Consider the following 19,105-nt stretch of genomic DNA (forward strand, 5'->3'; position numbering starts at 1 on the left):
ACGGTCCGCAAAGTATGATCTGCTCGCAGTACAATCAACTCTAATTTTTTTTAGATATTTCCGTGTGGTGTGTGATGGCTCATATTCAAATGATGTGCCTGGTAATGTATGCAATTTACCATCTTTGTTGTGTTGCGTCCAGATCACCTGGCTAGAATAAATGTTATTATTATTATGCATACAGTTGTGATTTTTTAATTGAAATATTAAGATGGAGGGTAAATTTGATGGTTTTTGTGAGGCTCTACCTTGTGAAAAAGAATGATCGCTTAATAAATAAACTTATTACCAACTAAATTTTTTAAAACCATTAAAATGCTGAGTTTATTAATTTGGTGATGGAGTTTGAAGTTTGTGAAATGTCAATGGTGAAAATGCGTATTTGGTGAGACTTGATGAAATGTTGGTTTGCTTTCTTTTCGTTGCCTGCAGGGAATGGAGTGGTGGTGCACCTGCCGGGACTCTTTGAGGAGCTCAACAAGAACGTGAAGAAAGGGCTGAAGGAGTGGGAGAAACGCCTCCTCATCTCAGACCGTGCACACCTTGTCTTTGATTTCCATCAGGTAGGATTAGCAGCCGCCCCCGCTTTTTTGGTTGAGGCTCAGTCTCAGGTTAAAAGAGTGGTCTGTGGGCATGGCATATTTTTGCATGGTTAATTTCCCCACATGGCGGAATGTACTAAATAGTCGCAGGGATGAGCAAGATGATATTTTTTATGCAATGGGCTACAGGGAAGGATTTTGCACTTGTTATTACTTCCCTTTATCATTGTTATGCAGAGTTAGTCTTGTGTTTCCGTAAATATTATGGCTTCAAATGACTGGTAAATTCAATGGTTTCTCATTGGTCAGTTAAAGCATTATGTTAACATTATTCTTAAATTGCATTAAATGTATTATTAACCTTTTTAGTGGCACTGGCTAATATATTGGCATTTGTTTCTTGTACGAGTGCCACAGGCTGATGCATGAGATTCTGCAGATGCAAACAAATCACAGCAACTGTTGAAATGAAATAAAGAACTGTAATTCCTCACCCACTTTATTTAGAACACTACGTAGGTTTAGAAATTGGACGTCATCATCATCTCTGGCCTGATGATGAAAATTTGGTCATGTTCTTAATATTTTAATATTAATTTTATTTTGTTAGGAATATGTATAATTTTATTTCTCCTATTGCAAAAATCATTTGCTTTGCATCCTGGTCAAGGCAAATGATTTTTACGCTCTGGAATTAATGCACTGAAATGCATATTAGCGAATGACTGGGTTAAAAGTTAGTTGCAGCGTCTCCCGCAGTTTCTTTGAATTTATGAAACATGTTTTTGTTGTATTTTTATCTTAACATTAATGCTTTTGTAAGCCACAATGTTGTTTTTCAAAATTGTAATATACCTAGTATGACTAAAAGTAGATAACACCATCCTTTTACGATGAAGCTGTAGAAATATGTTCAATTTTGGTGATGTGTGGCGACTTGGGAGTTGCTGTTTAGTTTTCACTTGGTGGAGAATCATTTGAAGTCACCGGTCGTATTATTGCTCACACATTACTTTCCCACTTAATCGCTCCCGCATCTTTTAAATGTTTTCATCTGATGTAATGTGGTGGACACGGGGGCAGGATTGGTAAAATATTGACGTCGGATCCTTTTCTTCTGTTGGCCTCTTTGAACCATTCTGGGGGGAGTAAAAAAGAAAGAAGGCTTGGGCCAACCCCCATTTGGGCCCAACCCATCCAGTTTGCCCAGCACGACCCAAAGGTGATCAAAAAATGCCAATTATTGTTTTGGGCCTGCAGGTCAAGTGAATTCTGCCCTCCCTTGCCCTCCTTGTTCCTTGCACCACAGCTGGAGAATATACATATGCATTAGGTTTCATTTGCGATAATTGCAGGGAATTTCCATGCCTGCATTGGTACGCAATGTTGCCAAGTATCATCAAGGTCATTTTGGTTATCGGTAAGCCATAATTAGCCATTTAAATTATAAAGTGAGCAATTTGGGTTATTTTTATTTGATAGTGTACTGGTTAAGGAAGGTTTTGGACGGACGCAAGCACCAAATAGATATTTTTTCTCTCGTAACAAAACACAACCCAACATCCTACTCTATAACAAGCCCCTCTTCAACTATCTATACCTGCTTCTTCCTTTAACTCCTTTGGTCCAACATCCCTAACCCCTATTCCTACCATTTACTAATCTGCCTTACCCTTTTCTCCCCTCTATTACTGTCTTCAACATCCCACTGGCTATTAATATGCTCTTCATCCATTTCTCCTGCCTCCCTATGATTTCTCTCAACAAACCTCTCTCTTCGCCCACCATACCCAGTACTTCCTCATTTGTTTTCCTTTGGGTCCACTTCCCCTTCGCCATCCTTCTCCACACCCACATTTCAAAAGCCTCCAATGTATGCCTCCTATCGTCCTGCTTCAGTGACCCTGTTTCTTAATATTCAATTGTTCCCGGCTCAACTTTGTGGAAATTCATGTTTATTAAAGGAAGAATACAACGTTTCTTTCCACTGTCCTTAATTCACATACAACCAGTTCCAACGCTCAAGTGTCATCATCAGGTACCTCATGATGACGCTTGAGCTTTGAAACTAGTTGTACGTGAATGAAAGACAGTGGAAAGATACATTGCATTTTTCATTTAATTAACATGTTTCTATTTATTTATTTATTCAGTATGAGTCCGAAAACAGCACATTTTGGCCTTTACATCGAACCATTAACAACGATAACAATGATCACATTTACAAACACCCAAGCCCTAGGTGGAGGAAAACTCACCCAGGCGGGAATCGAGCCCGCAACCCTTGGAATGGCAGACGAGGACGTTACCCCGCCGCCACCGGGGTCGGCAAACGCTATACATAACTACACTCCTTATCAAAGTTTAAACAAGCCTATTCTTAACACCCTTACTCCAGGTACCTGTTGCCAATTTCCTCCTCCTTGTGAAAGCTTCTTTGCTTAGTGCAATTCTTCTCCTTAGATCTGTGCTACTTTGACCATTTTGGTCGAAAACACTTCCGAGATACGTAAACTGCTCCATCTGCTCTAGTTTTTGCTCTCCTATTTTATTATTTAAAGTAACTCTTCTCTTACTCAAAAACTACATAACCTTTGTTTTATTTATATTGATTTCCATTTCATATCTATTGCACTGAGTTTCCAATTCCCTAGCAATGCTTGCAACCCCATGGCTGACTGACAAACTAAAGCTTGAACATCGGCAAACCTCACTAATTTTGCGAATTCCCCGCCCACTTTCATTCCTACCTCCAGTTCATTCCATTCCTCTTTCATCATTTCTTCCACGTGCACAATGAACAGCACTGGTGATAATGGGCAACCCTGCCTTACACCTCCTCAAGCTTCAAATTAAGGTAATATTGAAGTCATAATTACTGTTGGCCATGATAATTTAAATGACAAAGAAGTGCCTAAATATGGTGTTTTAATAGACTTCTCTGGGCCAGCTAGAACAAATGCAATTCAAGGATGTAAGTTATAATGATTCAAATGGATACCACTTAGTCAAGGTTTGAAATCTAGGGAACTCTCATTTAATATGTGATTGTGTACAAATGAGAGAGCGGTAGAATTTGTGTATGAGACTGATTTGTTTAAATTGTGTACAAGTCACTCTGAGCTCTCTAAATGCAACTGTGATTTAAGTTAAAAAATAAATTTAGAAGTGATTAGGCTCACTAAGTTCCATGTGGTAGATTAGTTGAAAAAAGCTACGGATGGATACATATAATTGTGTGTTTCTCACTGCTCAGTGCTGCACTGATCACCGAGTGACTTGTTGGCAGTGTTCTTTGTTCAGCGATAACGATTGGAAAGTCAATTTTTCTGCTGAACATGTTGATCCGTTAAAAACTAAAGAAAATCTTGCCACCACAGGGAAAGTTAACTTTCTTGTTTCATAATTATTTTTTATTTTTCTTTGCTTTTATTAACAATTTTTTTAAAGGCCCCAGCGATTGCTTTGGTATTGATTCCAAATTCCTAACTCCTATTGATTCAAATGCCACTTATGATGAAGGCAAAGGGAATAGGTATTGGAGATGTGCAGTTTGTAATGACATGTTTTGGAGATGAAATCTGAAGCAGTAGGCTTAAACGTCTCTTGCCTCCTTTTGCCTTTTGCCCTGTCTGCCTGCTAGGAGGTGGATGGCTTTCAGGAGATGGAGAAGGGACTCAAGTCCCTTGGCACGACAAAGAAGGGGATTGGACCGGCCTACTCCTCCAAGGCGACGCGCAACGGCATCAGGATAGCAGACCTGTTGGGCGACTTCAGCCAGTTTGCTGAAAAGTAGGTTGCCCGTGAAAGTAGGTATTTTGTGGAACCGTGGGTGTTTGCCCCCTTTTCTTCTCCCAAATTTTAAGAATCGGTATCTGATGTAGTAGTGGCAGTTTTAGGGGAAGGGACCGACAGCCGAGGTCATTGGTGCCGTTTAGGCATAGATGGGAAAGGAAGGGTGGAGAGGGAACCTGGCCTTGGGCATTGACCTACTCTTTAGCGAGAGGTGCCAACTGGTCAAACAGTAATGCGTCCCATCCGATCCTTGTCCAACAAAACCTTCACTCTTGCAAGATTTTCGTCACATTTTTTGCCAAAGGGCATCCTGAAGTTCGGCATCTTCACTATCTTCTCTATCCTCCCTAAATAACTTGTGCCACTCAAAAATACCCCATATACCCATTGGTGTTATCACCGTAAGATGCCTTGAGCATGTCATGAGTCTTTTCTGATTTTGACCAGTTTCCAACTTTTTATTTTATGACCAAAATTTATGGGGCAGTGTTCAATAGCTGGTACATGACTGAGCATGACAAGGTCACGTTATAAAGAGTTTGCAAACGAATAATCTGCACTCCATAAAGGCTGGGAGCCAACTGCCCGCCTGCATCCAGCCTTTCCTGAGACTCCCCTCCCTTGGACCCAGCCAGAGAAACCGTCGCCTGTCCGTCCGTCTATTTGTGAAAAAATAAATCCTACTACTTTTGGGACTGACATTGTATTTATTGGGAAAAGGGAACGCCCTATACTAAATGGCAACTGCGGAATTTGCTCTTGAATCCGGTCTATTGGATGGATTAAAAACTTTGAGTGTGTTGCTTGGGAAAGTAGGACTGAGTTGTAAATTTCTCCATGACAAAGGTTTATTGATTAATCTCTGAATCCTATGTTTAATCCAAAATCTAAAGGCTCTCTACCAGCAGCAGCATTTCTGCTTTTGGTCTGTCTAATGTTGGTAATTTTTCACAAATTGCAATTTGTACAGATACATTGTTATTCATTTATTGTGTTGCTTTCTGATGAATATTTGCAAGGGGACTTAATCAAGCGCACCAGCAGAGGTCATTTTTTGGCATTTCCCACCCGTTTAACATTGTATTAAAATTGTAACTCTTGGATGGTATACATTATTTGATTGTTGTTTAAATATATAATGTGTTCACTATTTATTTGAAATAATTTAAAATATGAGGTCCAGTATTTATGTTTTTCATTGTGATCCTTTTGAATTTTTGATTTGAAAGTTTAAAATAGTTGGTCATGTTTTCCATTTAGTAATTTGATTATTGATATGAGAGGAAGTAGTTTAAATAGACATGATGCTGAACTTTTGCTTCTTCTTTTGGCTCATTTTGGGGGTAAATATTTGTTTTGCAATGGGTGCAATATTTAAATGTATTTTGCTCATTTGTGTGAAGTTGCATATATTTTTTGCTTTGCTGTTGATGAAAAATGGTGCAAAGTGAGAAATGCATGTTGGCATTGGTTTTGCAGAATGGTCATATCGTTAACAAACATTGTTCGAAGGAGAGAGAGCGTGTGAAGTAAGTGCTTCTCTTCCCTCAGAATGCTAATTTAGTTTTGTACAAATTTCCGTCTAGGTACAACAGCTTGGTTGAAATGTACACGAGGATGTTTCCCCACCTGTCGGTGGACGTGAAGGCAGAGCTGCAGCGCTACCAGGAGTATGCCGACCTCATTCGTCCCATGGTGGTGGACACCGTGTCGTATCTGCACCGGGCCCTGAGGGAGGGCCAGCACATCCTGGTGGAAGGAGCCAATGCAGCCATGCTCGACATTGACTTTGGTATGTTTTTGTCAATTGGGCAAGCTGACATTGTGACCTTGCGGGTGCAGGTTTCATGGTTGCTATGTTCTCATCCACAGCCTGCGGGGCAGCTACAAGCCTGGGGAATATGGATTTAATAGGGGAAGTCAGGGAAAGTTAATAATAAAGGTCTAGAGATTAGTAAATTTTTGGAAAAATTGATCTAAAAAAATTGTATGTTTTTGGTGTGATTATTCCAAGATGTCTCATTCAACGAAACAAATGAATGCATTATAAAAAATGATGCTTGATGTATACATGAGATCAAATATAAAGAACTTCTGTTGTGTCTCCTAATGGCAGTCTTCCATAGCTAATTATGTTGCAATAATAATTATTAAATGGTAAAATTTGTAAATGCTTAGTGTTTGGGATGCCATCTCAGAGGATATTTTGACGTACAAAATCCCAGAACTGTGTAACCCTGAATAAACCTCAGTTGTTGTTCATTAGGTACCTCAAATGTTGATAAATCAGAGAAGAGATTTGCATATATCATTAACGTGGTTTTGGGAGATAATTTCAGTTTTTGGAACCCCCGGAGTAAATAATGAGGGATAGTGGAAAAGTGGGGGTTGTGGTAGTGTAGGGTTTAAGGGTGACTACTGACTAGAAAGCCTGGGTTTGAATCCCGGGAAAGCTTCTCTGGGCACCCTCAGCTCCACCCAAGCATTGTGATTTTTCAAGAAACCAGATCTCGCTGGGAAACCATAGCGGCAAAGGGAAAGGCCCTGGCCACCCTTATTACCCCGTTGATGTGTGAATTTCACATGTGCCCTAGAGATCACTACTGAGTGAGCTTTACCATCGCCTACCAAACCGACTTTCGGGTTGAAGACTGGTGTTTTTATAATAGTAACGGCTGTTTTCTTATATCTAAATATTGGTGGGTCTGAGCTAAGTTATATGGATGCAGTGTGCCCTCTATTAATTGTTTCTGAAGCCACTGAAGCTATTGTTATGATTAAATAGTCATTTGCCTCTAGGTGAGTGCAGATGACGGATATAAGGAAAAGGGATAGGAACACACATAAAGGACGAACACGGGAGAGGTGGGGAAGGCGGAATCAAGCAGATCATGAGTGAACAATATTTCCTAGACCGGAATTTGAACTCTGGATCTTTCCACTTGTGGGCATGTATTAATAGATGGTAACCACCAATGAGTACATGACATCATCATTGCATGTGGCTATATCTGCCGTGAGTATAGAGAAGATTAGAGCCAAGTGATTGAAATTAACCGCAAACAACCGAAGGATAAAAAAATAAACAATTTTTACAAGCCAACACAATATGTTGCCTTATTGCTTTTTCGCTATGATTCGTAAGTTGAAACGAGACATAGGTTTGTGTGCCCTTTTATTTACTATAGAAATTAACTTTCAGCGAATCAAATATAAAAAAATAAGAGAGTGAGTGAAATAGAATTTTCTTGTTTTTATTTGCTTTACTTTGCTTTGTTAGTATCCGTGCTCAGCTGTTCTCGACACCCTCCAAGTTCTATGGAGGTGCCACCTACATGGTGATTTTGTCCAACCTGAATTGAGTTATGCTTTTGTAATTAAGAATTGTCTCAAGGAAATTACCCATGGAGATGAATATCGTATGCAGCGATGTTTAAGCCAGAAGTCATCAATGTCGCAAAAGAAAAAGGAAATCGCGAGGCTGCCAGGATTTATCCATTGATAAATCTTTTAAATCAAAGTTACCTTCAAGTTGGGAGAAGTGGATGATGTCTGGTATGGAAGACTACACAGAATCGGGAAGGATTAAAAGAGTGCCTAGTGAAGAAATAAACCGGTAGATTGTGGAAAGTAGGCAGGGTGTCAGAGTGACTTGTGTAAAAAATGGATTTGACAAAGCTTTAGGCATTATTTCAACGCCACTGCTAGAAGATGAAGAAGAGTTAACTTCGGAGAGTGAACTTTGTGATGTGTCTGAAGAGATAATAAATGCACTTAATTCATTTAACCCTTTGCTCTCCGGTGCTTTTTTTCTCGATTGCCTTAGTCTACTTGGGATTTAATTTTTTAAATACCCCAAATTAACTAAGCATGGCAATAGAATGAAAAACTGGAGTTTTTTCCATACAAACTTATTTATTTGGATTTTTTTACATAATTGCTGATAAATTAATTGATAAACCATAATTTAAACTCTATAATTTTTCATGGTATGATATTTTTGGAAGCATTCACCAACATGATGACCTGGTTTACATTTACACGTCTCACAGATATATATCGTCTCTCTTCTTCCTCCTTTGATTTTTCGGTCAGAGCAAACTGCACAATCTGTATGTTTTTTGTTAGGGTTAGGTGTGATTATATGGAGTTTTCCATCTAAACGTTGCTCTATGTTAGTGGATGGTAATCTAACCCTGGAAGTTTATGTACCATCTCGGAATTCTCCAACAAGATCGTGTACTAGTTTCCTAACAAATTTCACATGCGAGATTGGTTTTTCATTTTGTTGAAACAGTTGTTATTCCTCCAGAATGAGGGACAAATGAACATACGTAACCACATTTGAAATCTGAGAGGACATATCGACGAATACCCCATTTGTTGGCTTTTTAGGATTATACGTGATGAAGTGTATCTTTCCCTTGCAACCAACAAGAGAACCTTTCTCTTTTGAAGACAGCTCGAAAAAATGGTATATGAGACTCAAAATCCATGGACCAATAACTCTGTAAACAGGGTGATTCAATGCCCCCATATTTGCACGTGCGCATGAATTCACTACACTGACTTCCAGAAACCAGAAACAAAGCCTTGGCCACCATTTCAATGACTCATGAAGCCCAAGGTACTCCTCTAATGATTGTCAGGGCCCATGCCAACCCATGATTTAGTAGTGTAGTAAAAAGAATGTTGCTCGGTTAAAATCTGCTGGTGCTCTGAAGAACTCTTGTCTACTTGGTCTGAAGTCCTCCCTAAACACTGTATCAATTACCCCAGTTGGCATTTTGCGGTTCGGAAGGAGACAAGGTGAATGCAAAGGTTGGAAAAGATCAGACGCACAGTGTCAGTGTGTTGATGAAAGAATAAGTAAACAGGGTAAAGTAAAAAGATAAGTCAAACAGCACATTGTAAATAATAATAAAATAAATGTAAATATTCCTAAATTGTGTGCATTTGTTGCTCATCATTGTTGAAATTTATCCATCAAAATATTAATGCAGGCTCCATTTCTTGGAAAATTTTAGATTACCCGTTGATTTATAAAGTCTATTATAAGGAGCGTGATGGACAAGGATTGAGCGATTGCTGGCTGTAACAGTCGTGGCAATGTTTCCCATACTCTCTGCTCTCAAGCAAAGGATGATGGTGTGAAATCTATTCGGTTTTATGTTTTGCTAAATTTATCAAATCATGAGTAGAAATATGTTGTTAACGTGCAGAAATGAAAATTTCATTCATTTTAGTCGATTGTTCCCATTTTCAATAAATTATTTTCTAGATTTTTCCTGCAAATTCACATATGCATTCAACTGTAATTGCGTGATTTACTTGCAGTGTACTTGTGTAATTTAAGTGTAGTAGAGCTATTCTAACAAAAGTAATGCTGGGAAATATATTTTATTTTAAATTTTCAAGTGAAATACGTCACAAATATCCTTTTGGTGCAAAATGTATATGTTATAATTATTGCTCCCATTTATTTTGAGTTTATAGCTTTCTTCTGCACAATCATGTATCAAACATTAAAAATAAAGTTAACTTTCTATTAATCATGTGAGAGAGCATTAGTCTTGGCTAGGATTCAAATCCATGTTGGTCCTGGCTCCCAGTTCGAAACCCACTCAATGCAAATGATTTATATGTGCTGTCTAATAATCTGTGCATTTTGGTGACTCAGTCATTAACTGTGGTGGCATTTCCTGCCGTTCCTTGTATATGCTGCTGCAGGCTCTGTATGTCTCTGAGTGTTTGAGCATTGGCTTCAAACCTCAACCATGTGTGGTGATTTGTGTGGGCATCTTGTGCCTTGAAAGCCCTTATTAATGTACATTACATGAGAGGATGCCTTGATGTTCCTCAATTAGCTGAAGAGTGCTTGGCAAAGTACTTGGGGGTACAGGATGTAATCTCGGTTGAGGCAATTGGTTTTGCAATTCTCAAATTATTTATTGTTTATTTATTTATTGACTGGAAAAATCCTCCTACAAAAAGAAAGGCAAAAACATGTATTAGTTCCGTGATTATAAAAAAAACATTTAAATATGGAGGACAAATTATATAAAGATACACACTGGTTATTGAGAATTAAAAATATGTGATTCAGAATTGAATCTTGATTTACAATGCATGAAAGACATTTTTGAGATGGTATACAGGTACACGCATACATGCATTCTTAGATTAATTAATGTGTACTTAGTATCAACATTAAATAAGATTCCAAATTTAAAAAGTGGAAACAGAACGTAAGAAAAATAGTATTTGTTACGGGGTGGACGATGGTGCAAAATGATAAATGTTAGTAGTAGTCATTGAATAGACCTTGTGGCATCGGTTAAGGAAATATACCTAATGGCCATTGAGGACAACTTATTTTGACATGTACAGAAATCCACACGGCAGTAATTAGCATTCTAAAATTCTTCAGGTATTTTGAATGAAATGTATCATAATATGTAATAACAGGGATCCTGGTGAGATAGAAAATAGGTGGTTATAATCAAAACTATAGGGCCTATCTCGTAATCTGGCTCATAGGCGAGTAGTGAGTGTAATTCTGTACACGATATTGAGTTTGAAAGAGTGCTTCGTACCTTGTATAATGTGAAGATACTCTGAAAAATATTGCTCTTGGTGGAGTTCTTAAGGAGTCAATCTTGTCATGCTGTAAGTTATAAAGAAAAGTTATTTGATAAATTTTTCTAAATTTATGCAAAGGGGGAAAACTTAGTAGAGGTAAAATTTCGTGATAGTTTTGAAGATTTTTATGAAAATTGAATATATATTTCAATGTAAACTTGGCATATTTTTTGCTGATCTAAAAGTGAAAAAATAATCTGATAGTCACATTGCTATTACTTATATTTTGCTGTTATCTTTACTAATATATTCCTGTTGATTATTTGTAGGGACATACCCATATGTGACCTCATCAAATTGCAGTATTGGAGGCGTGTGTACCGGGCTGGGAGTCCCGGCACGAAACATAGGTGACGTTTATGGAGTGGTCAAGGCATACACAACACGTGTTGGAGATGGACCATTCCCCACAGAATTATGTAATGTGAGTATGTGGTGTGGGTCGTCTGTCTAAAAACTGCTTATAGCTCCCATGCCCATGCTTTGGCTCCTCAGAAATCCCTTAGAGAATCCAAGAGATCTTAGCATTGTGAAAGGTTTGCTTTTAGTGAGCACAGTTTCTCAGTAGTGTGCTGTGTCAGCTGTATTCATAATGTGGTTTGATTGTCGTTGTCCATTTACGGAACAAATATTTGTTTATTGAGAAAAATTTTAAAACTGGAGTTTTGTGGCGTGATTAAACGCATTTAAAAGGTTAACATTGCTCTTGACAGGAAATTGGCGAAATCCTGCAAACCAGAGGGTCTGAAATTGGTGTTACGACAAAGAGGAAGCGGCGCTGTGGTTGGCTTGATATTCCCGTCCTGGTGTACACTTCAATGGTCAATGGCTACTCAGGGTATGTTACCTGATCCCCTGAGAACAGTGCCTTAAATAAGAGCTTTCATTGTGTTTCTAGTTGAAAGAAATTTATCAAGTTGTGTGACGTGAAATGAGTTTGGAGAGCAAGGACTCAAAAGAGAATTTAATTTATTGCTGTAATTCTGGCAAATCCCATTCACTCCCCCGAATAATATCAAGATGCTGGAGTTTAGTCCCTAAATTTGTTGCTTATTATTATTGTTAAGAGTGGGTCCCCTGTTAGAGGTGGGTTTGTGATGGACACAATACCTAAGCACTGCTAAGTTTCTAAGCCCCACCTAACATGAAATACTAAATTAATACTCTATGCATTAAAATGAACCATTCTTCAACTCCCCATACTTCCTGCCTACGTTCATTCCATCCAATTTGCCTAATCTTTTCCTTCACTTTCCTCATTGGCCAAACATTCTCCTCCCTATATCACACTCCTGAATATTACATTGCCACTCACTGTGCTATGCATCCATTTCTGTGGCCTTCATTGAATATTTCCCAATTCTGTCGCAAAGACGTGGGCTAAGGCTAGCTATTACCACCCACCACAAATTACTCGCAGTCTCTCCTTCAAATTAGTTTCCTCCCAATGGTGTTTTCACTTTGGGAAACAGGCCTGGAACGCTTCTTCCAGAATGCTCATAAGCTCCTCCATCGAATTTTTCTCTCTCTCTGTTCTGGTGGCAAATGTTTTTCCTTTGAGCCGGGTATTGGGGAACAGGATAAAGTCTAATGGGGTCTTGTGAGTAGTTTGGGTGGGGAAGCACAGCGTTCTTGTTTTTGGCTAAAAACTCGCGAGTTCTGGGAGATGAATGTGTTGTCGTGGCGAAAAAGTCACCCGCTGCTCTAGCCTGATTCTCTCTCTAAAACGTTTCACAACCCCCCAGGGAGCACTCTTGTGTTGACTCTCTGGCCTTAGGTAGGTATTCATATTCATAAACCCATGACTTATCCCCCGTAGTGATCCTGGACAAGAGGTTTCGTCCGCCACAGCTTGATCAAACAGTTCCTGAAGGACTTGAGCTCGATGCTGTTTCTGTTCTGCCGTCCTCAGGCGAGGCATGAATTTGGTGGCCACTCAATGTATCCATGTATCCTCAATTTTTCTGTCAGAATTTCTTAGTATGAACCAATCTAGATGTCACTCTCTTCTGCAAGTTTCCTGACAGTCAAGTGTTGATTTACCCGAACAAGATTGTTCTCCTCGATTTGGGATCATCGGTCGACATTGATGGTCTTCCGGAATGCTCGTCATCTTCCACTGATAGCCATCCCTTTTTGAACTCGATAAACCACTCGTAACGCATGGTAGGTCACGTAGATAGTACCCTCACCATAAGCCTTGGTGATCAACGCTAAAGTTTCTGTGAAAGATTTGCCGAGTTTCATGCAGAATTTTACAGAACGATGCTGCTCCCTCAAAGAGCTCATTTCTGCAGATCTGTATTTTTGTGGCTCTCTACGAGCACCCCTTCTTATAAACAGCCATAACTAATCAACAAAACAAGATATGAATAAAGTGGTTGAAGGCAGTTATTCTGGAAGTGTCTGCGGACACAATGTCTTCAGTTGGATTAAAAAGTAACCAACCGCAGGTGCACTATTTAAAAAGCCACAATTTGAACAACAGACCTCACACAAAGGCATAAAATCCAAGTCCACCTATTGGTTAAATTTTTTCTGCTTTGTATCCTGATGGCTCTTTAGTATGCTAGTTATTTAATCTCTTAATTTCCATCGTACATGAAGGAATTTTTATCAACAATAATTTCCCTGCCTACAGAGTTCATCTCGTGATACAGTTTTGCAAATTATTCTCCCTGTTGAAGAGTTATATATGTGTGTTATTAAGTGTTAATCCTGATGTATTGACTTTCAGGCTATTGAACTCTGATAGAACATAGCAGATTCACTTAACGATTCATATCCATTTGATTTGATAATACTAATAATAATCAATTGTATTTTAACAGCTTGAATGCTTTATTTGGTGCATGGAAAAATTACCTCGCAAAAGAAATGAGTGGGGGAAACAGGCTTTGGAGAAATGTGAGACAGATCGCATATCATAAGGGTTGCATTTGTTCTTTTCTAAAAGAAGCATCTCTTCAATGAGAGGATCAACATTTTTAAATGAAACACTTCTATTGGAAGATAATTACTTGCTTTGTTATTCAGTCCATCCCCCTCCACTTGCCTCTCCCTCCCTTTGGCTATCTCCCCATAGACCCCTTTCTTCCCCCGTGAACTGCAGTGCTGGTATTCGGTAATTATACTTCACTCGGCTAAGAGTTCCTGGCCTTACCACTGCAATGGCATTGCAACTCCCTCTTTTTCCCTCTGATTTCATTTTGTTTGTTGATGCGTGACAAACTTAGCAGTCTCTCAACACCATGCCCTGAATCCAATTGCTAACTTACGACGCATATTGTTGCCATGACGGAGCATAATGAAGTCACATTATAGAGATTTCGCAAATGACCAATCCACACTCCGCAAAGGCTGGGAGCCACTGGCCTCCAGCCTTTTCTGAGACTCCCCTTCGTTGAACCCAGCCAGAGAATTCACCGCCTGTCTGTTTATACAGAAAAAAGTCCTTTCTATAAATATAATAAGTATAAATAATACCTTTGGGGCAGACCTTGTAATTGTACAACGGAAGTGTAGGCTGCAGACAAGCTAACAAAAATTGGGATTTATTAGAAGAGTACTGGGTAAATGTGATGAGAAGGTCAAAGAGAAATGTTATCTTTTGCTGGTTAGCCCTCATTTAGAATATGCTGCTGGTGTAAATGAATTATGAATTTGAATTGATTGCCAAATCGGAATCATTTAATGGAGCAAAGGTTTAATTACAGATCAAATATCGTGGATTAATTGGAACAATGTCTCTTTAGCTGCAGTTATGATGTAACCCCCACCTTACTAGGGTAGTAGAGATAATTTCAATAAAATTAGAGAGGATAAGTGTTGAACAGCTAGATTTAAGATGCCATTTTGTCCATGAGCCATAAGGGATCAGAAAAACATTTTCTGACTGTGGTAGGGTCATATTCTGGTCAAAATTAGTCTGGTGTGTATTCACCCACTGCCACACACCCTATCACTGGCTTTCAGGGTACCAAAGTATCTAAAAAAATACTATCTTCCTGGAGTTCTGAGATTCTGTCAACGATAGCTTCCTCCTCCATAAATTAAGTCCGCGGTTTAGTATCCATGGCAGTTATCTCAACTCCTTGGACAGCTGCCGTTAGCAATAGAACCCAGGGTGTCATAACATGGGGCGTATATTAGGGAAGTAGTGGAAATGGGTCGCTCCATCATCTGTAGACTCCAATAAACTGACGCTTGCTCATCTCGCCCTTTGTTTGGTCTCATCATTTGCTTTGAATTCGTTAGCTGCCATTAATCTTAGCCTTGGTTGTGTTCGAATGCTGAGAAACCTTTGTGTAATCTGCTACATTTTACAGTTCAGTTTATTTCATATTTTTCAATAGTTTTCAATATGCATTTGCCCTGCAAATTTAAGTAATTGCTAATAATTGTCATTGATTTTCCTTTTTTTTTACAGGATTGCATTGACAAAGTTAGATATTTTGGATACCCTAGATGAAATCAAAATTGGTGTTTCTTACAAGAAAAATGGAAATAAATTGGACTACTTCCCTGCCAACCCATCTGAGCTGGCCTCTGTGGAGGTGTGTATTGGTTCTAAGTGGCTTCAAAGCAATGGCAATCTCCTCTGAATACACTGGGGCTCCAATGCCTTTATCAGCAGGAATGCCATTGAAGGCAGATGACATTTATTCTGCAGAGATTGACCTCTATGTGAAATGTCCACAGGGGGGGTAAATGGATAAAGGAACAGTGATTTGCCAAGCTTTGACAAAGGTGGCATTTAATGGTAAACATTAGTATTATGAGTTGAGTGTAAGGTAATGATAATAATAATGCATTTCATTTGCCCAGAGTTCATGTTAGAAAAATCCCAGGTGGATGGTGAGATGTACATGATATAAGGCACATCAATAAAGAGTAAAATGCATTCAGGCTGAATTGAGATACGACATATGGTAATAGCAATTACATTAAATGAAGCACAAACACACTGACATACATTAAATGTAACCATACGTACATATATGTATTAAAAATCACAGAGCATTAATATAAACTATACTAAGAACATTGCTGTAAACTAAAAGTATGGACTTAAAGATCAGGAGATATGATGTTGAGATATTTGGCCACTTGTAGACCATGTTATATTGTAGATATCTTTTTAATTTGTATTTGAATGCAGTAATGATGATGATAGTCAGAGCTAAGGGAATAGTTGCCCATGTTGTTTTTTATATTTATATTTTTATGCATTATGTGTATGATAATGAGGATTTCTACATTAGTTTTAAGAAATAGGCCATTAAAAAGCATTAGCAACATTTTGTGGATTTGAATGTAGGAGACCTAAGTTTGGTACGCTTAAGATCTTGCGTTGACTCAATTTTTTTCTTACTTTCCTTGTTAATGATGGCCCATACTGCTTATATCGCATTTCCAGAATTTCATAATAGCTTACTATTATGACTTAGCAAGGTGAACTATCTCTTTGTAGGGATTGATAACATTTTTTGCACTGACTTTTATTTTCAGCATAATTACTCTGCCTATACTACTGATTGTGTAACTCTCTCCTTAGTTTGCTCAATCGGACTACACCTGGGGTTATCCAGCGCTTGTTTCCTTAGTCAGTATCAGAAACTCCTACAATTTTTATTTTGGAACGTGATTTTAAGTAAATGCTGGTGTCTAGTTAGGAACACATCCATTTTAGAATGAAAAGAGTCCACCGAGAAAGCATGATTACAGTTTTAATTTTTAAGCCCAAGGCCGAAAAGATTGATGAGGTAATCATAGTATCATCATTTGTAGGTCCATAATATAGGACAGTCAACTGGTTTTGTCTCAATTTAATTCAATTGTAACGGCTCAGAGAAACCAGGTTCAAAAATTGCTTTTCTGAAATTCCTATCAGAGATAGCTGTATGTCATTATTTGATGTAGTATAGTTTGTGCAAAGAAATTCTTGTTGGACTTATTATTATTTTAAGTTAATTTAAAGTGTTTCTTGGTAATTGTGCTTACTTGACGTGATGGTTTTCCTTGGAGAAGTCAAATGTTTAATTCATTGCATAAAAATGAATGGCTCAACTTTCAGTATACTCCCTGAATTATTTTCATAAATGTTCATGTCACCATCAGGATTAGCAAAGAAACAAATGTAGTATCAAGAGTTGGCAGTTAAATGTTCTATTGTACCTGTCTCTTTGTCCGCACTCAAAATTCCTCCAACTGCCTCTTTGTTCTCATTTCTTTTCATTCTGGCCAATGCTGCTGCATTCCATTTCCTCGTCTGTCTTCCCTGTTAAATCCTCCTCAGTCTGACAGTAATCTTTAATTTGTTTCTTGATATTTTCGTACTTTCATGCAACTATATGATTCCTTACAAATTGGGTCTGTAAAAATGAAATCAACTAATTTTATTACCATGTCCAGGTGGAGTATATAACCATGCCCGGGTGGATGACTAGTATAGAAGACGTAAGGGAGTATAAAGACCTTCCTGAGAAGGCTAAGAATTATGTCGAAAAAATTGAAGAGCTCCTTGAAGTGCCTGGTAAGTAGAAAATATTTCAAGTAATGCAATCCTCTTTGTTAATACAATTATAAGTCCTGAAGTTGTGTGATTAGTTCTTCCCCCAAAAACATCACGTGCTTAGAACTAAATTACTCAAAATAAGTCAATACTGGTCGATGATTAAAATGTTTGAAAAGTCACTGTCAACTTAAGATGTTGTAAAGGTTTTGAGGAGAATTAATGCACAAAATATGATGAAAACTGAATATTATTCAGGGTAGTCATCACTAAAGTGAAGGATTTCGTAATTGAAAAAACTAATTCATATAGTATGGCCACAACTTAACATGCTGACACCACTGTGCCAATTCTACAGATTTAGTGGCACAGCAGTAGTTAATTTTTACACATGTATTCGTCCAGTTGTATTTGCATAATTGTTTCATTCTTTTCAGCCCAAAGTGTGATTACTTTTAAATCTATTTCATCTTTGCAGTTTGTCTATTAGCTCATCAAATTTCCATTGCTCAATTCCTTTTTTTTTCAAATAATAATTATTCAATTATTCAGCAAAACCATTTGCATCAGCATTTAGTTTGGTCATTTCTTTGCAGAGATCACAGAGAGAATAAGGCAGAGTCAGCGTGTATCTCAAAAAATAAAAATATAAGTATGTGTACCGAGTAAAAACCCAAAACAGGATTTGTGAGCAGTAACTAGAGTATTTGCGTACCTGTATATTTTCAACAGATTCTGGCAGGATGTAGTGGAAGTTGGTCATTATGAGAAAAACAAAATTTACAATTTTCCACAGATTTATTTGTGACATACAATACGTTTCAGTATCTACGGAGAGTTATGTATGTAGAAAATCATTCACCTAGAGAAAGGGACGTGAATTCATCAACTGTATAGCATTGATGATCACGAAGTAATTTTCATAAATAAGACTAAAATAACAAAAAATTGTCTATTTCCTTTAGTTTTCCTGATGGTATTTCCAAGAATTTCACACCAGCACATCCAGGGTTCTTAGCAAAAATGGATGAGTTGTGGGCAGTTAGTTATTCTAGGAACACTTCTCACGATGATCAAGGGATTTGACTTTGTGAATGATTTCTATTCAGCTGAGTACAATATAGCTACTTGTGCTCTTCTTGCTAAAAATATTTGAACCATTAGTTGACTCTCCCAGGTATTCAAATTTTCTCAGGTTTCCTCGGTGATAGTGCACGATCAACGCCTTTTTAAAGCCAAAGAGCAAAAGTCCAAGTCTTTAAAGTCAAAAGCCTTCTTAAAGTCCCATAAAACACAACTACGTTATTCTTTTTATCAATCTGTATATTTATCCCTTAGAATGATGTCCATAGCATGGAATGCAATATTCTAGTTATATGTAAAAACTTTTGGCAGTCGATCACTGTGTCTACACTGGTTTGATATCACAAGCAATGCCCATCATTGGCTAGAGATTGCACATCTCAACTCCAATGGCTTGAGGGTGTAATATATTCATCAAAGACTTGTAGTGTTAATTTTTGTCCTTTTTTAACATTGATTTTCGAGTGTTAAATACTTTTCAAAATTTTTTAGCAGCAGCAGCTTATGTCTTTGTGTCATATTGCTGATG

At 38.0% G+C, this 19,105-nt stretch overlaps 1 protein-coding gene across 2 annotated transcripts in view; it reads left to right on the forward strand.

The window, feature by feature from the left end:
* The window catches only part of Adss (adenylosuccinate synthetase), an 88,474-nt gene that overhangs the window by 64,523 nt on the left and 4,846 nt on the right, over positions 1-19,105 (forward strand). For both annotated transcript variants that reach the window (XM_071597609.1, XM_071597608.1), the window contains exons 3-9: positions 433-563; positions 4,186-4,334; positions 5,924-6,129; positions 11,249-11,403; positions 11,693-11,817; positions 15,409-15,535; positions 17,394-17,514. In XM_071597609.1, the coding sequence (XP_071453710.1) occupies positions 433-563; positions 4,186-4,334; positions 5,924-6,129; positions 11,249-11,403; positions 11,693-11,817; positions 15,409-15,535; positions 17,394-17,514 (1,014 nt within the window). The remainder of the gene's footprint in view (positions 1-432; positions 564-4,185; positions 4,335-5,923; positions 6,130-11,248; positions 11,404-11,692; positions 11,818-15,408; positions 15,536-17,393; positions 17,515-19,105) is intronic.

Source organism: Hetaerina americana, unplaced genomic scaffold (genome assembly GCF_022747635.1).
Source record: "Hetaerina americana unplaced genomic scaffold, ioHetAmer1.1.p SCAF_9, whole genome shotgun sequence".
In the NCBI taxonomy this organism is placed as follows: Eukaryota; Metazoa; Arthropoda; class Insecta; order Odonata; family Calopterygidae; genus Hetaerina; species Hetaerina americana.